Source organism: Canis lupus, chromosome 21 (assembly GCF_048164855.1).
Source record: "Canis lupus baileyi chromosome 21, mCanLup2.hap1, whole genome shotgun sequence".
Classification (NCBI taxonomy): Eukaryota; Metazoa; Chordata; class Mammalia; order Carnivora; family Canidae; genus Canis; species Canis lupus.
The window spans coordinates 43032607-43052338 of record NC_132858.1 but is presented as its reverse complement, the minus strand read 5'-3'; the positions used below and the strand labels follow the sequence as shown (position 1 = coordinate 43052338).

The 19732-nt window shown below is 41.4% G+C and overlaps 1 protein-coding gene across 5 annotated transcripts in view; it reads right to left on the bottom strand.

Annotated features, from left to right (window-relative positions):
• The window catches only part of PRKAR2B (protein kinase cAMP-dependent type II regulatory subunit beta), a 92645-nt gene that overhangs the window by 22240 nt on the left and 50673 nt on the right, over positions 1 to 19732 (bottom strand). For 3 of the 5 annotated variants that reach the window (XM_072791553.1, XM_072791556.1, XM_072791555.1), the window contains 2 exons: positions 11533 to 11585; positions 3506 to 3589 (listed from right to left, as the gene is read on the bottom strand). In XM_072791553.1, coding sequence (XP_072647654.1) covers positions 3506 to 3589; positions 11533 to 11585 — 137 coding nt within the window. Of the gene's footprint in view, positions 1 to 3505; positions 3590 to 11532; positions 11640 to 19732 lie in introns of all 5 variants that reach the window. The other 2 variants (XM_072791552.1, XM_072791554.1) reach the window with 1 other exon arrangement.

Genomic DNA, 19732 nt, shown 5'->3' with positions numbered 1-19732 from the left:
ATTAAAAAAAAAACAAAACAAAAAAAAACATGAGCTTAACCTAAAATCATCAATCTGCAATGTTTGGGGAGGTTTTTGGTTTTTTTCTAATCCCAGGTAGTAATCTGTTAAGAAAAATACAGTTTTACCTACCTAAATTTTGTATCACTCCCAGAAGGATTTGAGATAGTAGGAAAGTAAGTCAAGATAGTTTGAGCTCAAAAAAAAAAAAAAAAAAAAAGAAAAGAAAGAATGAAAGATCTTTTGGAAGCAAATGTGTAAATATAATTGCTTCTCTCCAATAAAATATTCAATAATTAGGGATCCCTGGGTGGCTCAGCGGTTTAGCGCCTGCCTTTGGCCCAGGGCGCGATCCTGGAGTCCCGGGATGGAGTCCCAACATCAGGCTCCCTACATGGAGCCTGCTTCTCCCTCTGCCCGTGTCTCTGCCTCTCTCTCTCTCTATCATGAATAAATAAATAAATCTTTAAAAAAAAATCAACAATGAAAATTCATGAATTTGGTAATTTCATGAACTGGCTTTTCTTCCCATTGCCCATGAACTGGCCTTTAAAACATATATATTAAAGACCTCCAACACAGCAGCAAAAAAAAAAAAAAAAAAGGTTAAAATATTTACTGTTTATAAAAATAACCACTTTAAGATGTTCCTTAACAGGATATACTAGTGGTAACTTTTTAAAATTATTTTAGGGGCCCCTGGGTGGCTCAGGTGGTTAAGTGTCTGCCTCTCAGCTCAGGTCATGACTCCGGGGTCCTGGGATGGAGCCCCGCATCGGGCTCCCTGCTCCGCGGGGAACCTGCTTCTCCCTCTCCCTCTGCTCATGTATTCTCTCTCTTCTCTTCTCTCAAAAAAATAAATGAAATCTTAAAAAATTTTTTTTTATTATTTCAAGTGCATCCAAAATTTACACAGGTGCTTTAAAAGAGTTAAAGTTGAAATGGCAAGAAAAATCAATTTAATGGAGAGGAGACAGAGAGGGCAGCGTCTCAGGAAGGCCCCCCGGCAGCTCCCCCCCTGCCTGCTTATCACTTGGTGTACAGGCACCCAAAGATCACTGTTCACTCACTACTGCAGCATGGAGATACGGCTTTGATTCAACAGGAAAGGACGCAAGCGAAAGAACACGCGCTTGTACCCAACTCCTGAGCTAGAGCCTTCCACGTCTGGCTCTAGTCCTTGCTACTGGAAGCATGGCTCTGGGCCAGGAGCAGCGGCCTCACCTGACAGCCTGTGAGAAATGCAGATGCTGAGGCTCCACCACAGACCTACTGGGTCAGACAGCATTTTTAACAAGATCCCCTGAGGACAGGCACAGTAAAGTGTGAGAAGCACTGCTTTTAGGGGCAGTTCAGTTGGTAAAGCATCTGCCTTGGGCTCAGGTCATGATCTTAGGGTCCTGGGAGCCAGCCCCATGAGGGCTCCCTGCTCAGCGGGGAATCTGCTTCTTTCTCTCCCTCTGCCTGCTGCTTCCCCTGCTTGTGCGGTCTCTCTATCAAATAAATAAAATCTTAAAAAAAAAAAAAGAAGCAGCAGCAGCACTGCAGTTAGTGAGCTTTAAAATTCTCCCACGTAAAGTTCTAGTTGAAAAACAGAGAATCTCCTTAGCTGGAAGTCTACTCCTAAGGGTAAAACTGAGAATTAATTTTACAGCTGTCTTCTGTGTGTATCTGGAGGAAAAGAGTTAAATACTAAATTAGTTCAATTCCAGTAACACACACACACATACACACAAAGTTGTAACTTTCCACTAATCATTATTTAGACTCCTATTGGTGGAAGATGATTAGAGATCACATAGTTTTAATGTCCTTTATGTCACAGAGTCATTATCATTCTAGATAAATGAGATGAGGGATTACTTGGAAGCCCATCAAAATTTCACAAATTCCCTTTAGTCACTTATTCTAGTATTTAATACTATAAGAAACAGTTCGATTCCTAAATTTCTAAATTTTCTCAATTTCATTCCCTTTTTTTTTTTGGTGTGTGAGGGAAGTGGGGAGGGAGGGAGAGAGAGAGAAAGAAAGAGAGAGAGAGGGAGAGAAAATCTTAAGCAGGCTCCGTGCCCAGCACAGAGCCTGACTTGGGGCTTGATCTCACGACATTGAGATCATGACCTGAGCTGAAATCAGGAATCAGACGCTTAACCAACTAAGTCATCCAGGTACCCCTTAATTTCATTTTTTAATCTTCCATTACTAGAGCAAACAAGCAATAGCCCCATTATTTAGAGCTCTCAGTTTTGCAAACTCAGTATGAATTCTAGAGGATCTGAGCCAAACTGTACAAAACTTGTAATGTCCGGTCCTAAAACAATGATCGCCAAAGTCACAAAACGTAATCCACGTTCCTGGAGGATGTGATAGAAACATATGTGGTATTAGAAACAAAAGATTTTTTTAAAATGTTTCAGAATGTCCTATGAACCAGAGTATATGGTATTGGTATAATACAGTACAGCTTCTTCTTTATAAAAATGGACTTAGGGGGGATCCCTGGGTGGCGCAGCAGTTTGGCGCCTGCCTTTGGCCCGGGGCGCGATCCTGGAGACCCGGGATCAAATCCCACATCGGGCTCCCGGTGCATGGAGCCTGCTTCTCCCTCTGCCTGTGTCTCTGCCTCTCTCTCTCTCTCTCTCTGTGACTATCATGAATAAATAAAAATTTTTAAAAAATGGACTTAGGAAGACCTCATCTTAAAAAGAGTAGGTCTTAATTTAATGGCCTAGAGCATCAGTCTGAAAACTGTAAAATGCTGCATTTGATCAAAAAAAGGTTGAGGTAAGCTACAAGAGTTGACTCAGTTTCCACATTTGGGTCACGGCAGCAGGATCATGGCAACCCAAATGACCACATAGCAACAAAGAAGCATAATCTGAGGATGAAGGAAGAGAACATTTAGGTCAGAGTACAGGGCAAAATGTGAACAGCATGCTCACTCATATTGAAAAAGGGGGTTTTTAGAAAAACATCCAGAACCAAAGACCAGAGATTTCAAAATCCTTACGAAGAAAAAAAAATCTCTCTACCTTTGAAGCAAAGTGAAATGTTATTTTTCAAATACAAATAATACGGAAGTGGTATACTAAAATGTAATTACTATCACTAGCTGGTGCGAGAGGCAATCCTCCGTGGGCCCTGTGCCGTCCTGCAGGTTCCCGCTGGATGTACAAAGAATCCAAGGTCCTACCCTCTCTTCATCTGAGCCATTTCTCAGGGCTATGCTTCTAGCAAGTAACCTTGACGGATGAGATCATGTTTTCCCCACACAAAGTGCCAGCAGGCCTGCGAACTCCTGGCTGGAAGGAGCTCAGCACTGCTCTCCTAGAAGACAACCCGGTGCACATACAGGCACCCACAGTGGGGCCTTTACATCATCCCAGGGGACGTTAGCTTGTCAAGAGGGTTAAATCCATGACCCCTGCACAGTTCTTCACACAGACACCGGGAAACAAAAAACAAAAAACAACAACCCATTTCTGGTTACTGAGATTTGGCTTACCGGATCGAGGTTCTTAAACAGCAGGATATCTTTGCAAGCCTCTTGCAATCGATTTCTTTGATCATCAGTTTTGGGGTGTATAATCTAAAAGGACATCAAAGTAACAAACAAATTAGTCTACTCATCTTACTCATAAGGGACAAATTTGCCCCGCAGGATGTTGGAGGGAAGAACCGTCAATGCTGAGGCTCACATCAGGTGACCAGACGTGAGCCACCACCCACTAAGCAAGGAAAAATGATAGGGCTTGTCTCAGGGAGGTGGACATTCACCAACAGAGCACCTGAACATGTTTCAAAGGAGTGTTTCCCCCAGATGAGCAAGTTCCTTTTACAAAGGTCTGTGATTGGCTAATCCCTACAAACGCCAAAGCTTCCTGCCCTCGGGAACATACCAAAGGGCAACAGGCCGCAGAGCTATGCTGAAGACCTGGAGACTGCCTGCACTCTGCTTAATACTCTTCATGTCCTTTAACACCGTTTCATACTCTGTCGGTGAATACAATTGTCTTTCAGGATGTACATCTTTCCTTTGAAACCTGACAGTCTCTGGCAGCTAACCAATTCTTACCCATATATTGCATTAGACGTTAATGTACGTTTTTACGCACAATGCATGCAACTACCCCCACAGAGAGTGGTTTTCCGAAGGCAGCCAAGTAAACACGTGCTGCCATTCCAAGACAGTGAATCTGAGGAAAGATGAATCCAACAGTCCTGGTGTGCTCGATTTAGAATGAGCTCAGAGAAACCCAGTGTAGCATATTCTTCCTAAAGTGTCATTCCGGGAGGGGGAAGACCAAGGGAATGCCTGTCAACTCCCCAGAGTCCCTCTGGACTAGCAGGAGGCTCAGCCAACGTGAACCAAAGGCCTATTCTTTCATGAACGTTTGCAGTTTATAAAATGAGTAGAGCAGCAGGAGACAGTCCCAAGAGCAGCAGGCGTGGAGCCATCCTCCCGGACACCGACGCACGGTCTTTTCCTGCCCTCACAGTCAGAGAGTGGCCGTGGGAGCTGACGAGCAGGTGCCTCAGCTCCGCTGTCCCTGGCCCCAGACGAGAGGTGTTCGCAGGGTGAAGGTGTGTGGCAGCACTACACGAGCACCATGACTCCAGCAGCATTTGCTCGCTTCGTCTCTGTGTTACATTTTGGCAATTCTTGCAATATTTCAAGCCTTTTCATTATTACGGTATTGGCTATGGTGATCTGTGATGTTATTATGACTCGCTGAAAGCTCAGATGATGGTTAGCATTTTTTTAGCAACAACGTATATGTATTTTTTAAAGATTTGTTTATTTATTCATGAGAGACACACAGAGAGAGGCAGAGACACAGGCAGAGGGAGAAGCAGGCTCCAGGCAGGGAGCCCCATGTGGGACTCGATCCCGGACCCCAGGATCACGCCCTGAGCCAAAGACAGACACTCAACTGCTGAGCCACCTAGACGTCCCTACAATGTAGATTTTTAATTAAGGCATGTACTTTGGTGTTTTTTTTGTTTTTGTACTTTGGTTTTTTAGACATAATGCTATTGCACATTCAATAGACTAAAACAGGGGCACCTGGGTGGCTTACTCGGTTGTGCATCTGCCTTTGGCTCAGGTCATGATCCTGTGGTCCTGCAATCGAGCCCAGAGTCAGGTTCTGCTCAGTGGGGAGCCTGCTCCTCCCTCTCCCTCTGCCTGCCGCTCTGCCTACTTGTGCTCTCTCTGTCAAATAAATAACATCTTAAAAAAATAACAGACTAAAACAGAGTACACACATGTGCACTGGGAAAACAGAAAATTCATTTGACTCACTTCACTGCAATATTTGCTTTATTTCGGTGATCTGAAACTGAACTCACAATATCTCCAAGGTATGATGTATGTGCACTATTTATTTACCACACGAAAGAGTATTAGCCAGTGAAAGAGGAAGTCATTGCATTTTTTCCGATATGGGTAAGATACATGCAAACTTTCATTTACTGTCCAATCCATATTCATCTCAATCTAGATTCTAAGATGACATAGGGACACAGAAAGAGCAGACCCTGGTGCCAACTAACTTGCTGCTTACCATACAAGAAACTTTTTAAATCAGGGCACTGAAAAAAAAAAACATGCCAACCAAAATTCGTATCTCCCTACTTCAAATAAGGAAGGTTAATAGAATAAAAAAAAGTCACTTCTCGTTCCAGTTGTAACTTCAAACTTAGCAATCATATGTTGTTTGCCTGCTGAGGGGCGCCTGTGTGGTGCAGTCAGTTGAGCATCTGGCTCTTGGCTTCAGCTCAGGTGGTGAGCTCAGGATTGGGGTCGAGCCCCCTGTCAGGCTCCACGCTGAGTGCAGAGTCTGCTGGAGACCCTAGCTCTGACCCTCCCTGGTGCTCTCTCTCTCTCTAAAATAAATCTTTACCAAAAAAATGTTTGCCTGCTGAGAAGCCCTGTCCTCAGAGAGAAAAAGTCTGGGAGACCATGGCACCCTGGCTGAAATAATGTTCTAGGCCTGAGACAAGAGGTGCTACAGCCCAGGGAGCAACCCAGCAAACCACAATTTAGATAGCCTTCATGTGCCCCCCATAAATGCTCCAGAAACATGGCATACCCAGTTAGCCAATCCCCAAAGCCAAGCCAACTCTGGGCTCTAGACTTATTTCCTCATCCCTTATTCTTTTTTTAAAAAAATATTTTTATTGATTTATTCATGAGAGACCTACAGAGAGAGGAAGAGAGATAGGCAGAGAGAAAGGCAGGCTCCCCATCATCCACCAAGCGGCCCCCTTGTCCCTTATTCCTTATCCCACAAACATTTCCTGCCTTCCACGCCAGCTTGCAGCTCTCTGGACCCCTGGTAATCCGCTTCAGGAAGCCCCAAGGTTTGTCTGTTATCACCCAGATTGTCTTCTTTAATCATTCTTAGCACCATCTTGCACCTAAATTATCATCAATTTAGGTCTTTCTCCGACCTTTCACTCGGTAGGAACCCCTCATGCAACAGCTTTCTCCTCTTCTCTCTCTCTCTCTCCTACTACTTGTGCATCTTATGAGTTAACACTTTCAAATTCTGGTTCTCAATCCCGCCACCAGCTGCTGTAGTCCACTGCTTTCCTGGCTTTCAGTTTTCCCTCTGTCCTCTCTCCCACAATCACTCCTCAGTATCCAGAGGTTTTGATTTTTTACAGACTCTGCCTTAAAATCCTGCTCTGGGGGCACCTGGGTGGCTCAATGGTTAAGCATCTGCCTTCGGCTCAGGTCGTGATCCCATAGTCCTGGGATCAAGTCCCACATTGGGCTCCCCAGAGGGAGGCTGCTTTTCCCTCTGCCTGTCTCTGCCTCTCTCTGTGTCTCTCTCATGAATAAATGAAATCTTTAAAAATCAATAAATAAAAAAATAAAATCCTGCTGTGCTCTGGAAAGCTAACAGTCAGAAATCAGGTGAATCTTTGCAGCTTTGGTATCCCTGCCCTCTAACGAACTGCTCAAGAAATGCTCTCCTCCAGTTCTAAAGACTTTTTTTCTGTTTAGTTTGGTGTAATCCTACATAGAAGACCTGCATCCAGTTAACTAAGGTTTCAGCAATATACCCAAATGAGGTTTTTATTACATAGAAATCACTTTTTTTTTTTTTTTTATGAAATTTTATTTCTGACTTCAGGATAAAAATCTTTGTTAAACAAATGCCTAATGCAGCATTTATTAGGTGCCAGGTGCTCGATAAGGGCTTTCAAAATATTAACTCGGGAAGCCTGGGTGGCTCAGCAGTTGAGCGCCGCCTTTGGCCCAGGGTGTGATCCTGGAGACCCAGGATTGAGTCCCACATCAGGCTCCCCGCATGGAGCCTGCCTGTCCCTCTGCCTGTGTCTCTGCCTCCCTCTCTCTTTCTCTCTGTATGTTTCTCATGAATATATAAATAAATAAATAAATAAATAAATAAATAAATAAATAAATAAATAATCTTTTTAAAAAATTTTTAAAAATATTAACTCATTTTATCCTAGTAATTGACCCCATGAAGCAGGTAATAATTTGTGCTAAAGTAAGTCAGAGAAAGAAAGTAACTGTATGATCTCATATATTAAAATGAACTTGCCTAAGTAATTTAATTTCTTCAGTGTCAGGAAGTTCAAAGCTGCAGAGTGAGGATTCATCCTAGGCGTGCTGGCTATGGAATTTATGCTCTAAACCAGGGTCAGCAAACTGGCTTAAAGGCCAAATTTCTTTTTGCATGGCCTCCTAAGCTAAGAATGACTGGGAGAAAAAAAAAAAAGCAAAAGAATTAATATTTCTTTAAAAAAAAAGAATTAATACTTATTGACACACATGAAAAGTATATGAATTTAAATTCAAGTGTCAATAAATAAAGTTTTTTAGTTTGGGGGTTTGTTTGATGTTTTACTTTGTTTTGTTTTGGTAAGCTCTATAACCAACATGGGGCTTGAAGTCAAGAACCCAAGATCAAGCACAGCCCACCAACTGAGCTGGCCAGACGCCCCCAGAAATAAAGTTTTAACAGAACGCAGCCACACACATCCATTTATGTATTATCTATGGCTGTTCCCAAGCTGTAACAGCAAAGTAGCTGTGACAGAAACTGCATGGCCCCCAAAGCCTAAAGTATTTATTATCTGAAAACAGTAAATTTTTCAGTTAAAAAAAGGGGGGGGGTGCTCCAGAAAAAGTCTGCCAATTGCTGTTCTAATGTCTGGTGTCTTTCAATTTAAAAAATTAGAAAACCAATTAATAGAGTTTATAGAGACATTTTCTATAAAGAAAACACTGTAGGGCAGCCCGGGTGGCTCAGCAGTTTAGCGCCGTCTCCAGCTCAGGAGACGGATCCTGGAGATCCAGGATCGAGTCCCACGTCAGGCTCCCTGCATGGGACCTGCTTCTCCCTCTGCCTGTGTCTCTGCTTCTCTCTCTCTCTCTCTCGCTTTCTCTCTGTGTCTCTCATGAATAAATAAATAAAATCTTAAAAAAAAAGAAACCACTGCCAATCTGTTTTGCTAAGCAGGAGGTATCTGTACAAGATAGTTTCCTTTTTGTCCAGTCCATTATCTACACAGAGCTAAAGGGAACATTTAAAAAAGTTAAATGAGAACAGCTGGATGGATTCTATCACATTTACTGAGCTTTAAAATCCCTGTCCCTCCTTCTCCACCCTCACCTCAACCACCCAGCCCGCAGCCACACCTGCCTGTACTCAGAACTGCCAACTGCTGCAACCACTCCATCTAATTAGGGACCCTGTCCATGTGGGGTTTGGTTTTATTTTAATTACTAGACTCTTTCATCATCATTTTAGCACTTCATATTTTATAACTGTTCATTACTTTACTGGCTTGTTGTCTAATTCTGCTATTAGCCTCTAAGCCCCAAGATGGCTGGGACTTATCCACGGTGCTCACCACCAAATACCCTAGCACCCAGCCAGATATGCAGAAGGCACTCCCCCAAAATGTTGAGGAGTAACACAACAAAGAAATGACCCATTCTTAAAATTAACCATTTCTTCTCTACCAGGGCTACATGTTAGATATATATATAACTCATATTTTCATTAAGATTTTTTTTAAGTAACCTCTACACCCTACAGGGGGCTCAAACTCAGAACCCCAAAATTGAGAAGTGCACGCTCCATCAACTGACACACAGCCAGGTGCCCCTATATTTTCACTTATTAAAGACAAAATCTAATTTATGATTTTTTTCCAAATTCCATCTTAAGTATGTAAAATTTTTTTGAATTCTATCAAAGAATAAATATTTATACAAATCTGAGATTTACGGATTTGACACATAGTCTGTGAAATACAAAATGTTCAAATGGTACTTTATCAAAATATATGTTTTCCTTATAGACATTTTCCAATATCTGCTTAGGGCCAATTAATTCTGAAATCTGTAGTAATCATTTCCCAGGGCTCTGATGTCATTTACCTTTTAGTATCTAAGACCCCAAAAATAGTGCTGTTTTTAGGAACATGTTTAGAGAACAAACTAATGGAAAGCCTGAAGCACTTTATAATTATAATAATTAATTACAAAAAAAAACGACTAAAAGTAACATGGAGGGTGTTACAGGGGACAACTCTGGCAGTGAACGCCCAACCCACAAAGATTCTTTCTTCTCTAGGAACTGTCTTCATTTAAAAGTGGTGTCCAGTAGCCAAGGCTGCACTTCTTGTTCCTGGCCCCCTAGTCAAAGCAGGGTCCGTGAGAAACTCTCCCAGGGAAACTGAAACTTTAGGCTGAGAGTCACAGCAATAAGAGCAACTGGTAGCAAAGTCTCTTTACTCGTTTGTTTTTTTTTTTTTCTTCCCCAATACTTTCTGGGATTCTATAAGATTTACAAGCTTACATCCAACAGTTTTCTTCAGTATTTTCTTTTTTGAATTTTTATCTCAATGTGATTGGGTTCTGTTGACATAGCCAAATGAATCTATCGTAACTGGTACTGCCTCCAGGAATGAACTGGAGTGACCCAGGGAATCCCTTAACCTATCACATGGGTCAAATGGTAGCTGACAGTCTGTGAGATACTGTGTATTGTTTTTATTTTTTTTTAATTTTTAAATTTTTATTTATTTATGATAGTCACACAGAGAGAGAGAGAGAGAGGCAGAGACACAGGCAGAGGGAGAAGCAGGCCCCATGCACCGGGAGCCCGACGTGGGATTCGATCCCGGGTCTCCAGGATCACGCCCTGGGCCAAAGGCAGGCGCCAAACCGCTGCACCACCCAGGGATCCCTGTGTATTGTTTTTAGACTGTACTTTTGAAATGTCCTTCATTTTGGATTACTAATTAAACCAGCTCATCAAACATCTCAATTACTAAGTTTTATCCTTTACCTTTAATACACAAATATGAAGACGTGTGTGCTCTTCAAAGTCATCCATTACTGTTTCTGGTAGATACGTAAATCAAGTACATGATGGGGAAGGTCTAGTTTTCCTGACTACATGAAGTACTAATAGCATGTTACACGTTAGTAACGGCACCGTAATCCTAAAGAAGCATAATTTCAGGCTAGAATTTATAGACATTATCAAATTAATTTATGTTCTGGTAGCAAACAGTGAGCTCCTCCCTCACTTGGCATCCCCATGGGTATGGGAATGAAGTGGGATTTCCCTCAAGACCTTTGAGATAAGATTCTTGATCTTTCTACCAATGGATTTTACATATATTTCAGGGAGCTTAATGATGTAATAACTTAGGAACAAAGTATTTGCTTTTCCATATTAAAACTCAACCTCATTTAAGTATTTGTCAGAGCTACAGAAATAAATTTTTGTTTATCTTTTGAGGCCAAACAGAAAAGAAGAGCTTTTGCCAAATAAGTACTCAAAAAAAAAAAAAAAAAAAAAAAAAAAGGTAAATTATTCCTTTCCATTTCCAGGCACAGTAATCTCCTATTTAGTTTACTTTTTACTAAATAAATAATAGGTGAAGGAAGGACATAGCTAAAAAAAACTGCTTCAAACAAAACTGGACAAATTCTTACAAAAACATTATGACCTTCAAGCAATCAGTTTCTGAGCAAACAGACTCACAGATTTTAAAGAGTAAGAACTTTTATAGTGACACTTTAGATATAATTTTACTGTGATTTCTTTTTTGTTTCAGAATAAGCTTCTGTTGTTATAAATTAGTAGAAACAGAATGAAGGTTTTCCCCAGTATTTTTCTTTACTAGAAATACTGTCAGAAAAATCACACTAATGCTATGAGAAAGAGAACTAAAAACATTTTCCATCACCAGGCTGTATTTCTGCAAAAGAAAGAAAGCCACAACTGCAGTGAGTTTTTATGTTCATCTTTCTTTTTATCCAAACAGTAAGACTCTTTCTCTTTGGAGAAAAGTAATTCTATTGAGCTTAAAGTAGGAGTATCAGAGAGAAGACTAGGAAAAGGAACAGTCAAAATAATTCCATTATGCCTCCTGTCAATCTATATGCCTGTGAGCCTCTTTTCTATTATTATATTCCTGATCTAATACTGGAGTATAATTTAAAATTAATTTCTTAAGTAAATTACATACCCTGGACTCTGCATCATCTTCTTCTTCATCAGGATTATAAGCTTCTGCACATACTATAAAAATAAAAATGGACATTCTTCCATCAGGAAACATACAATAAATATACCCTAAAAAATTAATGAACAAAAAAAGAATCATGGTATAAAACAACATTAGTTTATTTCATCCAGAGCAAGTAGTTTACACTCAAAAATTGATTCCTTATTGCAATTTATAATGAATTTATTTATTAAAATATAAAGCTGCGCTTTAAGACGATGGCAAATGCTTTCTGTTATTCAGAGACACATAGCTTCGCCTCTTCTACTTTCATTTCTAAGCTACAGAAATGTATAAGATCTAAAAATTACTTAAAGAACACACACTAAAAAAAGCTAAGTCTACTATGAAATGATCAACTTAATTATACAGTTACAAGCACCTCTCATAAATTATCCATAACCCAATCTTCCAAGAGCAAATACGATTAATGTGTTCATATTCCTTTCTAGTCTTTATTCTGAATTGAGTTCATACTGCATATGCAATGTTAAAACTTGCTTTTTTCATTTAACACCGTAAGAATTTCACATACCATTAGAAATATTTTGCAAAAATTGTTTTAAGGACAGCCAATTGTTTACCATAAGCTATAATTAACCACTCTCCTAAGGTTAGACACTTAGCTGGCTTCTCTTAAAACAAGCTTGCAATAAACATCTTCATGCATAAATATTTGCCTACATTTCAGATAATGCTATAGGAATTATTCCCAAATGTTATTTTTAGGAGCTAACAGGTATGACAATTTTTCAGCCATACTGATTACCAAGCTTTCTTCTAGAGGGACTGTATGTACCCACTGTCCTACAAAGAATGCGTAAGAAGACTCCTCTAAATTATATAACAGAAATGGATGTTACTGCTTAAAATCTTTGCCACTTTAGATGAAAAAATCATTTAAATCTTTAAATTACTTTGAATTTGAACTATATTCAAATGTTTGTAAATTGACTCTATTTCTGCCTTTTGTCCTTATGAGCAATCTCTGTATGCACTTGGTTTTCCTTTTGATTTACGCTAGTTGCTTAACACCACTTTGTTATCTTTCTCAGAATCATTTTACCCAGTTTGCTTTTTCATGGTAATTATAAAGTTGTCGCAGATAGCTATGCATGCTTGCTTTTAATGCCATGAGATCAAGGACGAAAATTCCCCAATATGATTTAAACTCAGCATTAAACATCACAAAAACACCGTGGGTTCCTAGGAAACGCCTTTCTTCATTTGCAAATCTAAAGATTATTTCTCTTTTGTTTTTTTAAAAGTAGATTTTATTTTTTTACATTTACCCTTTAATTCATATGGACTTTACTCTGCCATAGACATTTAATTTTAACATAGAAATTTAAAGAACAGAGGATTGGTGAAAAGATGACAAATGTCTTTCCAGGGGCTTCAGGATGCATCAAGAGTATTATCATGATTAGTACTATTACTGCATTATTATAAAACCTGACATTAGCTTTCTTTCCTCCCGGCATTGCTCTATATACACCTTGGCCAGTGAGTGAGTGATTTTTAACCAGGGCCAATTTTACCCCCTAGGATGACATCTGGCAATGTCTGGAGACATCTTTATTGTCACAACTGTGGGGGCTTAGGGAGTCACTGGTTATTGAGGGAAACCAAAGATACTAATAAACTTCACACAATGCACAGAGCAGCTCCCCTTCCCCCCAACCTACAATCCCCTGGCTCAGATGTCAACAGTGCTAGGGTTGAAAAACTCTGACCTACTGTATATTTTCTCATTCAATCTCACAACAACTCTAAAATAGATCAGTTTTCTATCACCTGACAGGTGAAAGACCAGGGCAGAGCGTTTTACGTGTATCTTGGGCCAGATCACACATTCTAGTATAACAGGACCAATACCAGATCCCAGCATTGTCTGGCTGACCCCCAGAGCCCTGGCTCTTAACTACTGTTCTGCGCTGGACTCTGGTGAATTCACCGGCATCATGCCTGGACTTCAGCCTTCTGTCTCAGAAACCCAACAGAAGGGGACTGGTCTCTCAGGGGCAGGCTCCTGTTAAAGAACCTCACTGATGCCTATCACCAGAATGCCAACTTAGTAACTAACTAATTCCCTGAATCAAGTATGGAAATCAGCATGACCAGCTCTCTCCCCACAGGAAGACCATGGAAGAAGCCAAATCACAATTAAAAGGTTGCTTGGTGAGAAAGAGCTAGGAGGAAGAGAGTCTGTCTAATAAAATGAATGTTTGGTGGCATTCGTCTCGGACAGCTTGAGTTTTCCGCATAGACCGTACAGATGGTCCTTATCATGGGGCCCAGACACTTTAATTGTGTTGGCTCCCACTTTCCAAAAAAGCATGAGGACATTTACTTCTAAAGCTTGGCTCTGAAACTGTGCTTCCGTAGATGACCAATCTCATAGGCAGGACTGCTACCTGATTAGTAGGGCTCAGTACAAAATGAAGACACAGCCTCAGTCTCAAAAATTCAGAATTTCAAGAGAGCAACAAGAGAGTATCAGACCAAACTCTGAGACCTTTGTAAATAGGGGGCCCGGGCAGTCAGCCCTGGTAATGGGACCCATATATTCAATGAGGTGGTACAGTAGGTAAGACACTTCAGTTGTTGATCTTACATTTTAATTCACAGAGGGAAATCTTAACCCTCTAATTCCTAAGTTCCAAGCCCCTATATTCTGACTAAAAATCAGGAGGAGTAAGAATCTATTGTGTTTCTAAATAACTCTCAATTGTCCCAGTATTATTTAACACCCTTTCTGATTTGTGGTATCTGCTTTCTCACTCCTTTGTTTCTCGGCTGCCCATTTCATTGAACTATTTGCCGTATCAGTAGTACCAGGATTCAGTTGCTGGCGTTTATGTGCAATGTTTTACCATGTTCCAGTTCATCTACCAACCACCTCCTACGGCCAGAGCAAATAGAACACCTGCAGTCTTGTACCTGGTCATGTGCCTTCCAACCCCTTATCTTTACTTCCACTGTTTTCTGGGGTTGGAGCTCCCACCACATCCTCCTTTCCAAGCCATCCATCCCTTCTCTCCAGCCCCAGCTAAAAAGTCAAGACAACAGCCTTACCTCCTCAGAGCAAATTGAGGAAAACCCACATCCATACTCCCTGTGCCCTGTCCCAATACCATGGGCAGAGCTCACTGTCATCTCTTACCACACTGTACTCTACCAAAGTTGTTACTACCCGTTTCCCTCTCCAGGCCCATCAGGGACTATGTGCTCCTGGTCCTCCTTCTATTTCCCTAGCACTGACCTGGCTCAATGCACACTTTTTTTTTTTTTTTTTTTTTGAATGACTGATTAATGAACAGACAGGCCTGCAAGGTCCTTGAGGGCATAGATGATTGTCTTTTTTAAATATCTCCTAAGAGTCTACCTGCATTATACACTCTCTAACACAAGTTGAATGAATGAATTAAAAGCTGTCCTTTGCTAAAATGACTTAACACCATTTGTCCAAGAAAAAGGAACAGAGTGAAATGAGAACCCTTTATCTTGTTCGCCAAGGTGCCTGGCACAGAGCCTGGAAGTTCAATAAATATCAATACAAGGAAGGAATGGATGAAAAGTTCTATGTCTGGAAGGACCCTCACACCAAAGCCTCTAGATTATACAAGCTGCTTTGTATTCTTCCTAAAATATATTTACCCTATCCCTCCTGGGCAATGTGAAATTGAGCCTGAAATTGTATACTCCCTTCTTTGTTTGGCAATTACACAGTAGTGAGGGACAGAGCCTTATTCTTCCAGTGGACCCTACATTGAGGTTTTCCTGTTATGTTTGTATATATAGATTTGGACAATACATCAGTTATCTAGAATAGTCCAAGAACTTAAGTCAATTCCCACGCTAGACTGTGAAATGCATGCACTGTGTAGCCAGATGCCTGTCAGTTTGCAGGACAGAACAGGAAGTGAGAACCATATTGACTCTGTATCTTTAGGGCTTGGCCCTCAATCTTTTCATGCAACACACACATAGACACACACACACACACACACACACACACACACACAGAGCTGCACACAGTTGACCCTTGTACCATGTAGGAGTTAAGGGTGCCGACCCCCTATGCAACTAAAAATCCACATATGACTTTTGACCCTCTGAGAACTACAAAGAGCCTCCTGTTGATCAGAAAAATACTGACAACACGAACAGGTGATTAACACATTTTGTATGTTATGAGTGTTCTATATCGTATTTTTATAATAGAAAAGGCTAGAGAAAAGAAAATGTTATTAAAATCTTTAGAGAAAACACATTTACAGCACCATACTATGTCCTACCAAAAACAAATCCATGTATTAAGTGGACCCGCACAGTTCAAACCATGTTGCTCAGGGTCAACTGCAGTGATAGACAGAGTTAAGGGATTTTCTTTCCCCATCATGACAGCAACTACATGTTGTCCAACAGTAGCCCTCTGACTGACACCAAATGGGTCATCTCACAATTCAATTTAATTAACAGTATCTACCTGAATTTAGTGTCAGATCCTGTAAGTCAAAGGGCTGGGTCTTGCAAGATTGCCTCCACTTGAGATGCTAACCTCAGTTCCCAGGACACCCACACATCTGAACAACTAGCTATAAACTTAGGGTTCTCACGACCCCTTCCCTCTGGTTCTGTAATTCACTAGAATGACTCAAAGAACTCAAGAAAGTACCTTAGTCTTACCAGTTCACTAGAAAGGAAAAAACTCAGGAAAAGCCAATGGAAGAGAGACACAGAACAAGGTATAGGGGACAGGCACAGAGCCTCTAAGTCCTCTCTGGGTATCCCACCCTCCCAGTGCCTTCCCCTCCAATGTTTTTACCAATCTGGAAGCTCTCTCTCTCTTTTTAAAAGATTTTATTTACTTGAGAGACAGAGAGTGAACAAGAGAGAGAGCACAAGTAGGGGGAGGGGTAGAGAGAGAAGCAGACTCCCCAGTGTGCAGGGAGCCCAATACAGGGCTCATGACCTGAGCCAAAGGCAGACGCTTAACCAAGCCATCCAGGTGCCTCTGGAAGCTGTCTTAGCTCTTGTCATCTAGGGTTACATTACACAGTCACAACTGATTAAAACATTAGCCAATGGTGATTAACTGTGTCAGGCTCCCGCCCACTCCCAGGAGGTTGGTGGGGGCTCTGGGCTGGGGGGTGGGGTGGCGCTGAAAAATGCAAGCTTCTATCCAAAGTTTGGTCTTTCTGGCAAGCAGCCCTCATTCTGAAGCTATCTAGAAGCCCCTCCACCAAGAGTCACTAGGCACCAAAGAAATTATTCTCATTTAGGAGATGCTAAGGGTTTCCAGGAGCTCTGTGTCAGGGGCCCAGGACACAGAGCAAGCACCCTTCTTACTGTACTAGACAGGGGTGACGGCAACTCCCAGGGCCACTATACTTGTTGGTAATGTATAAAAATGAGTACACACAGCTCTGCATTGGACAAGTTTATATAACCCGTGCTAGCTTTCAGCCTAACAAAGCATAAAGGAACCAGCTTGAACTCCATGAGCTATTCCACTGGGCCTCAGCAACTGGCACACAGCCTTGTGCACAGTACACCCTCAATAAATATTTGTTGAAGGAGCAAAAAGCCAATGTGGCCTGTACAGAAAAACTGCGTGGTTTACAGGCTTTTAGCATAGGAAGAAAACTGCCTTCTGGAAAATACATAAAATTTACTTTTCCAATGTTCTCAATCCATTAAGATTTTAGCATACTTATTTAAATGGTAATCAGCTCAAAAGAAAGCCATGATAAAAGCACAGGTGTATGAGACAACATAATTCTGCATCAGGATGGTTAAACTTAGCTTTTGAAGTGGAAATGCCCTCCTACAAAAGGAAAAAAAATTACCTTTACAAATACTAGTTTAAGGCATGCATTCTCTTAATCTTGTTTAAGATTAACTGGGGGAGGAGGCAAAAAAATTACTTTTTAAAATTTTTTGTGGGTAAAGCACATAAATACACACAATACACAGACAGTACACCTGTGCTATTAAAATCTCATTGTGGGGTAAGTGGGAGGGATGAAGGGAAAGAGCCTACAAAGACTTGGGGGAGGGGCATCGGGGTGGCCCAGTGGTTGAGCGTCTGCCTTCGGCTCAGGTCATGATCCTAGGGTCCTAGGATCGAGTCCTGCACCAGGCTCTGGAGCCTGCTTCTCCCTCTGCCTGTGTCTCTGCCTCTCTCTTTGTGTCTCTCATGAATAAATAAATAAAATCTTGTTTTAAAAAAGACTTGGGGGAGAGCCAATGATAAAAATAAGACTGAGAAGCACCAGGATAAGATGTGCTAGCCCCAGTGAAGTAAAGGGAAGAGGCACAGTGACAGTCAAGAGACTCTCCCCTCCCCCTACCTCATCCATGTTTCTGCCCTGAAAGTGTGGTGCACACCTGCTCTGACACATCAGTGCGGATCCTAACTTTGAACTCCCAGAGCAAAGGCATTTGGATGCATCCACAACATAGAAGTTCACATTTTGATCTCAAATCACATTCGAGTGAAAGGATGCATCGGAATTCTTATTTATCATTTTAAAAAAAAGTCTGTAGAATTCGGGAGAAGCTGCAGAGTGAAAGAATGCTGGAGAAGCACAGAGGAGAAAGTAGTGGGCAGCTGCTCAGAGGACAGAGAAGGCTTCGCAGAGAAAGAAGCCCCCCGGCAGTTAACGGGCAAGGCAACCAAGTCTGAGAAAAGAAGAGACTATGTATGTGTTCCGTGCTGTATTTGTAGCCCTTAGATCTGCAACTGGCACACAGTAAATGGTAACAAAAATGGCTGGGAAAGGAACAGTCATTTTAGTGGTGAGAAAAGTAGAGTTTTCTTTTCATCTTAGACCTAGGAAAACTGCATCTGTTGGGACAGCTGGCTTGCACAACAGTAACAAGCATCCCCAAATCTGAGTGACTTAAAGCAGAAGTTTATTTCTTGCTCACAGGATGGGTCCATCTCAGGACAGTGGGTACTTTGCTCCATGTCATCTTCATGAAGCCTGCAGGCTGACAGCCCCACCACCACTTGGAAACACCAGTCCCCAAGGCAATGGCAAATTGCTTGCTGGCCCTGACAGGTTCTAGATATAGCACCCCAAAACATGGCACCCTCATTTTGACTATATTAAACTGAAGATGTCTGACAAAACATCAGAAGCAGGAAGGTCACTCTGACTTCTCCCACCTTGCCCTTTGGCCCTGAAATCTCCCATGTGAAAAGTACCTTCCCTGTACCAGGGGGGAGGAGGACATCCTTATCACCAGAGACAAGGAAGTTAGGGTGAGAAGTCTATATAAACAACCCTTAACCATTTACTACCAGGAGCTCAAACCCCTTTGTCTTGTCAATCCTTCATAGATTTATTGTTGCCCAAAATATGAAAGTTTCCTGCTCTAGTCACTTGTTTGGGTCTTCATTTTCTTGTGAAGGATCCCATAAACATGTAAAAGTTCAATAAAATGTGTGTAATTTCTCATTATTCCTTTTTTAAAGATTTTATTTATTTATTTGACACAGAGCACATACAGGAGGAGCAGCAGAGGGAGAGGGAGAAGCAGGCTCCCCCCTGAGGAGGAAGCCCAATGTCAGCCTTGATCCCAGGACCCTGAGATCATGACCTGAGCTGAAGGCATACACTCAGGTGAGTGAGCCACCCAGGCGTCCCTCTCTTGTTACTCTTCTGTCAGTTTCTTAGGCCCAGCCAGAGACCCAAAGAAGGTACAGGAGAATTTTTCCTTCCCTACACTTGTAAAGCTTCTGCCTACAAGTGATACTCATCCCTTCTGCCAAGAAGAAATATATAATCACAGTTCCCAGAACAAGTGACACAGCCATTCCTAACTTCAAGGACACAGGGACATGTATCTCATCGGATGCTAAGAGAGAAAACCAGAGTATTGTGAAGAGTCTTAATAACCAATGAAACCACCTGATTGCCCTAAGCTCAAGGATTCCTCTGTTGTCTTCTCCATGAGGAGTTTAAAAGGGAAACGGAGAGTACTGAAATCAACCATATAGATTACTTAAGAAAAAAACATTCTTACCTTAAAAATCTATAGACTAAGACTCAAACTCTACACACAATCATTACAATTTCCTTAAAACTGCCTTCCAAATATTATTTAGTCATTGAAGATTTCACTTAATATGTTACTATTTCCTGCA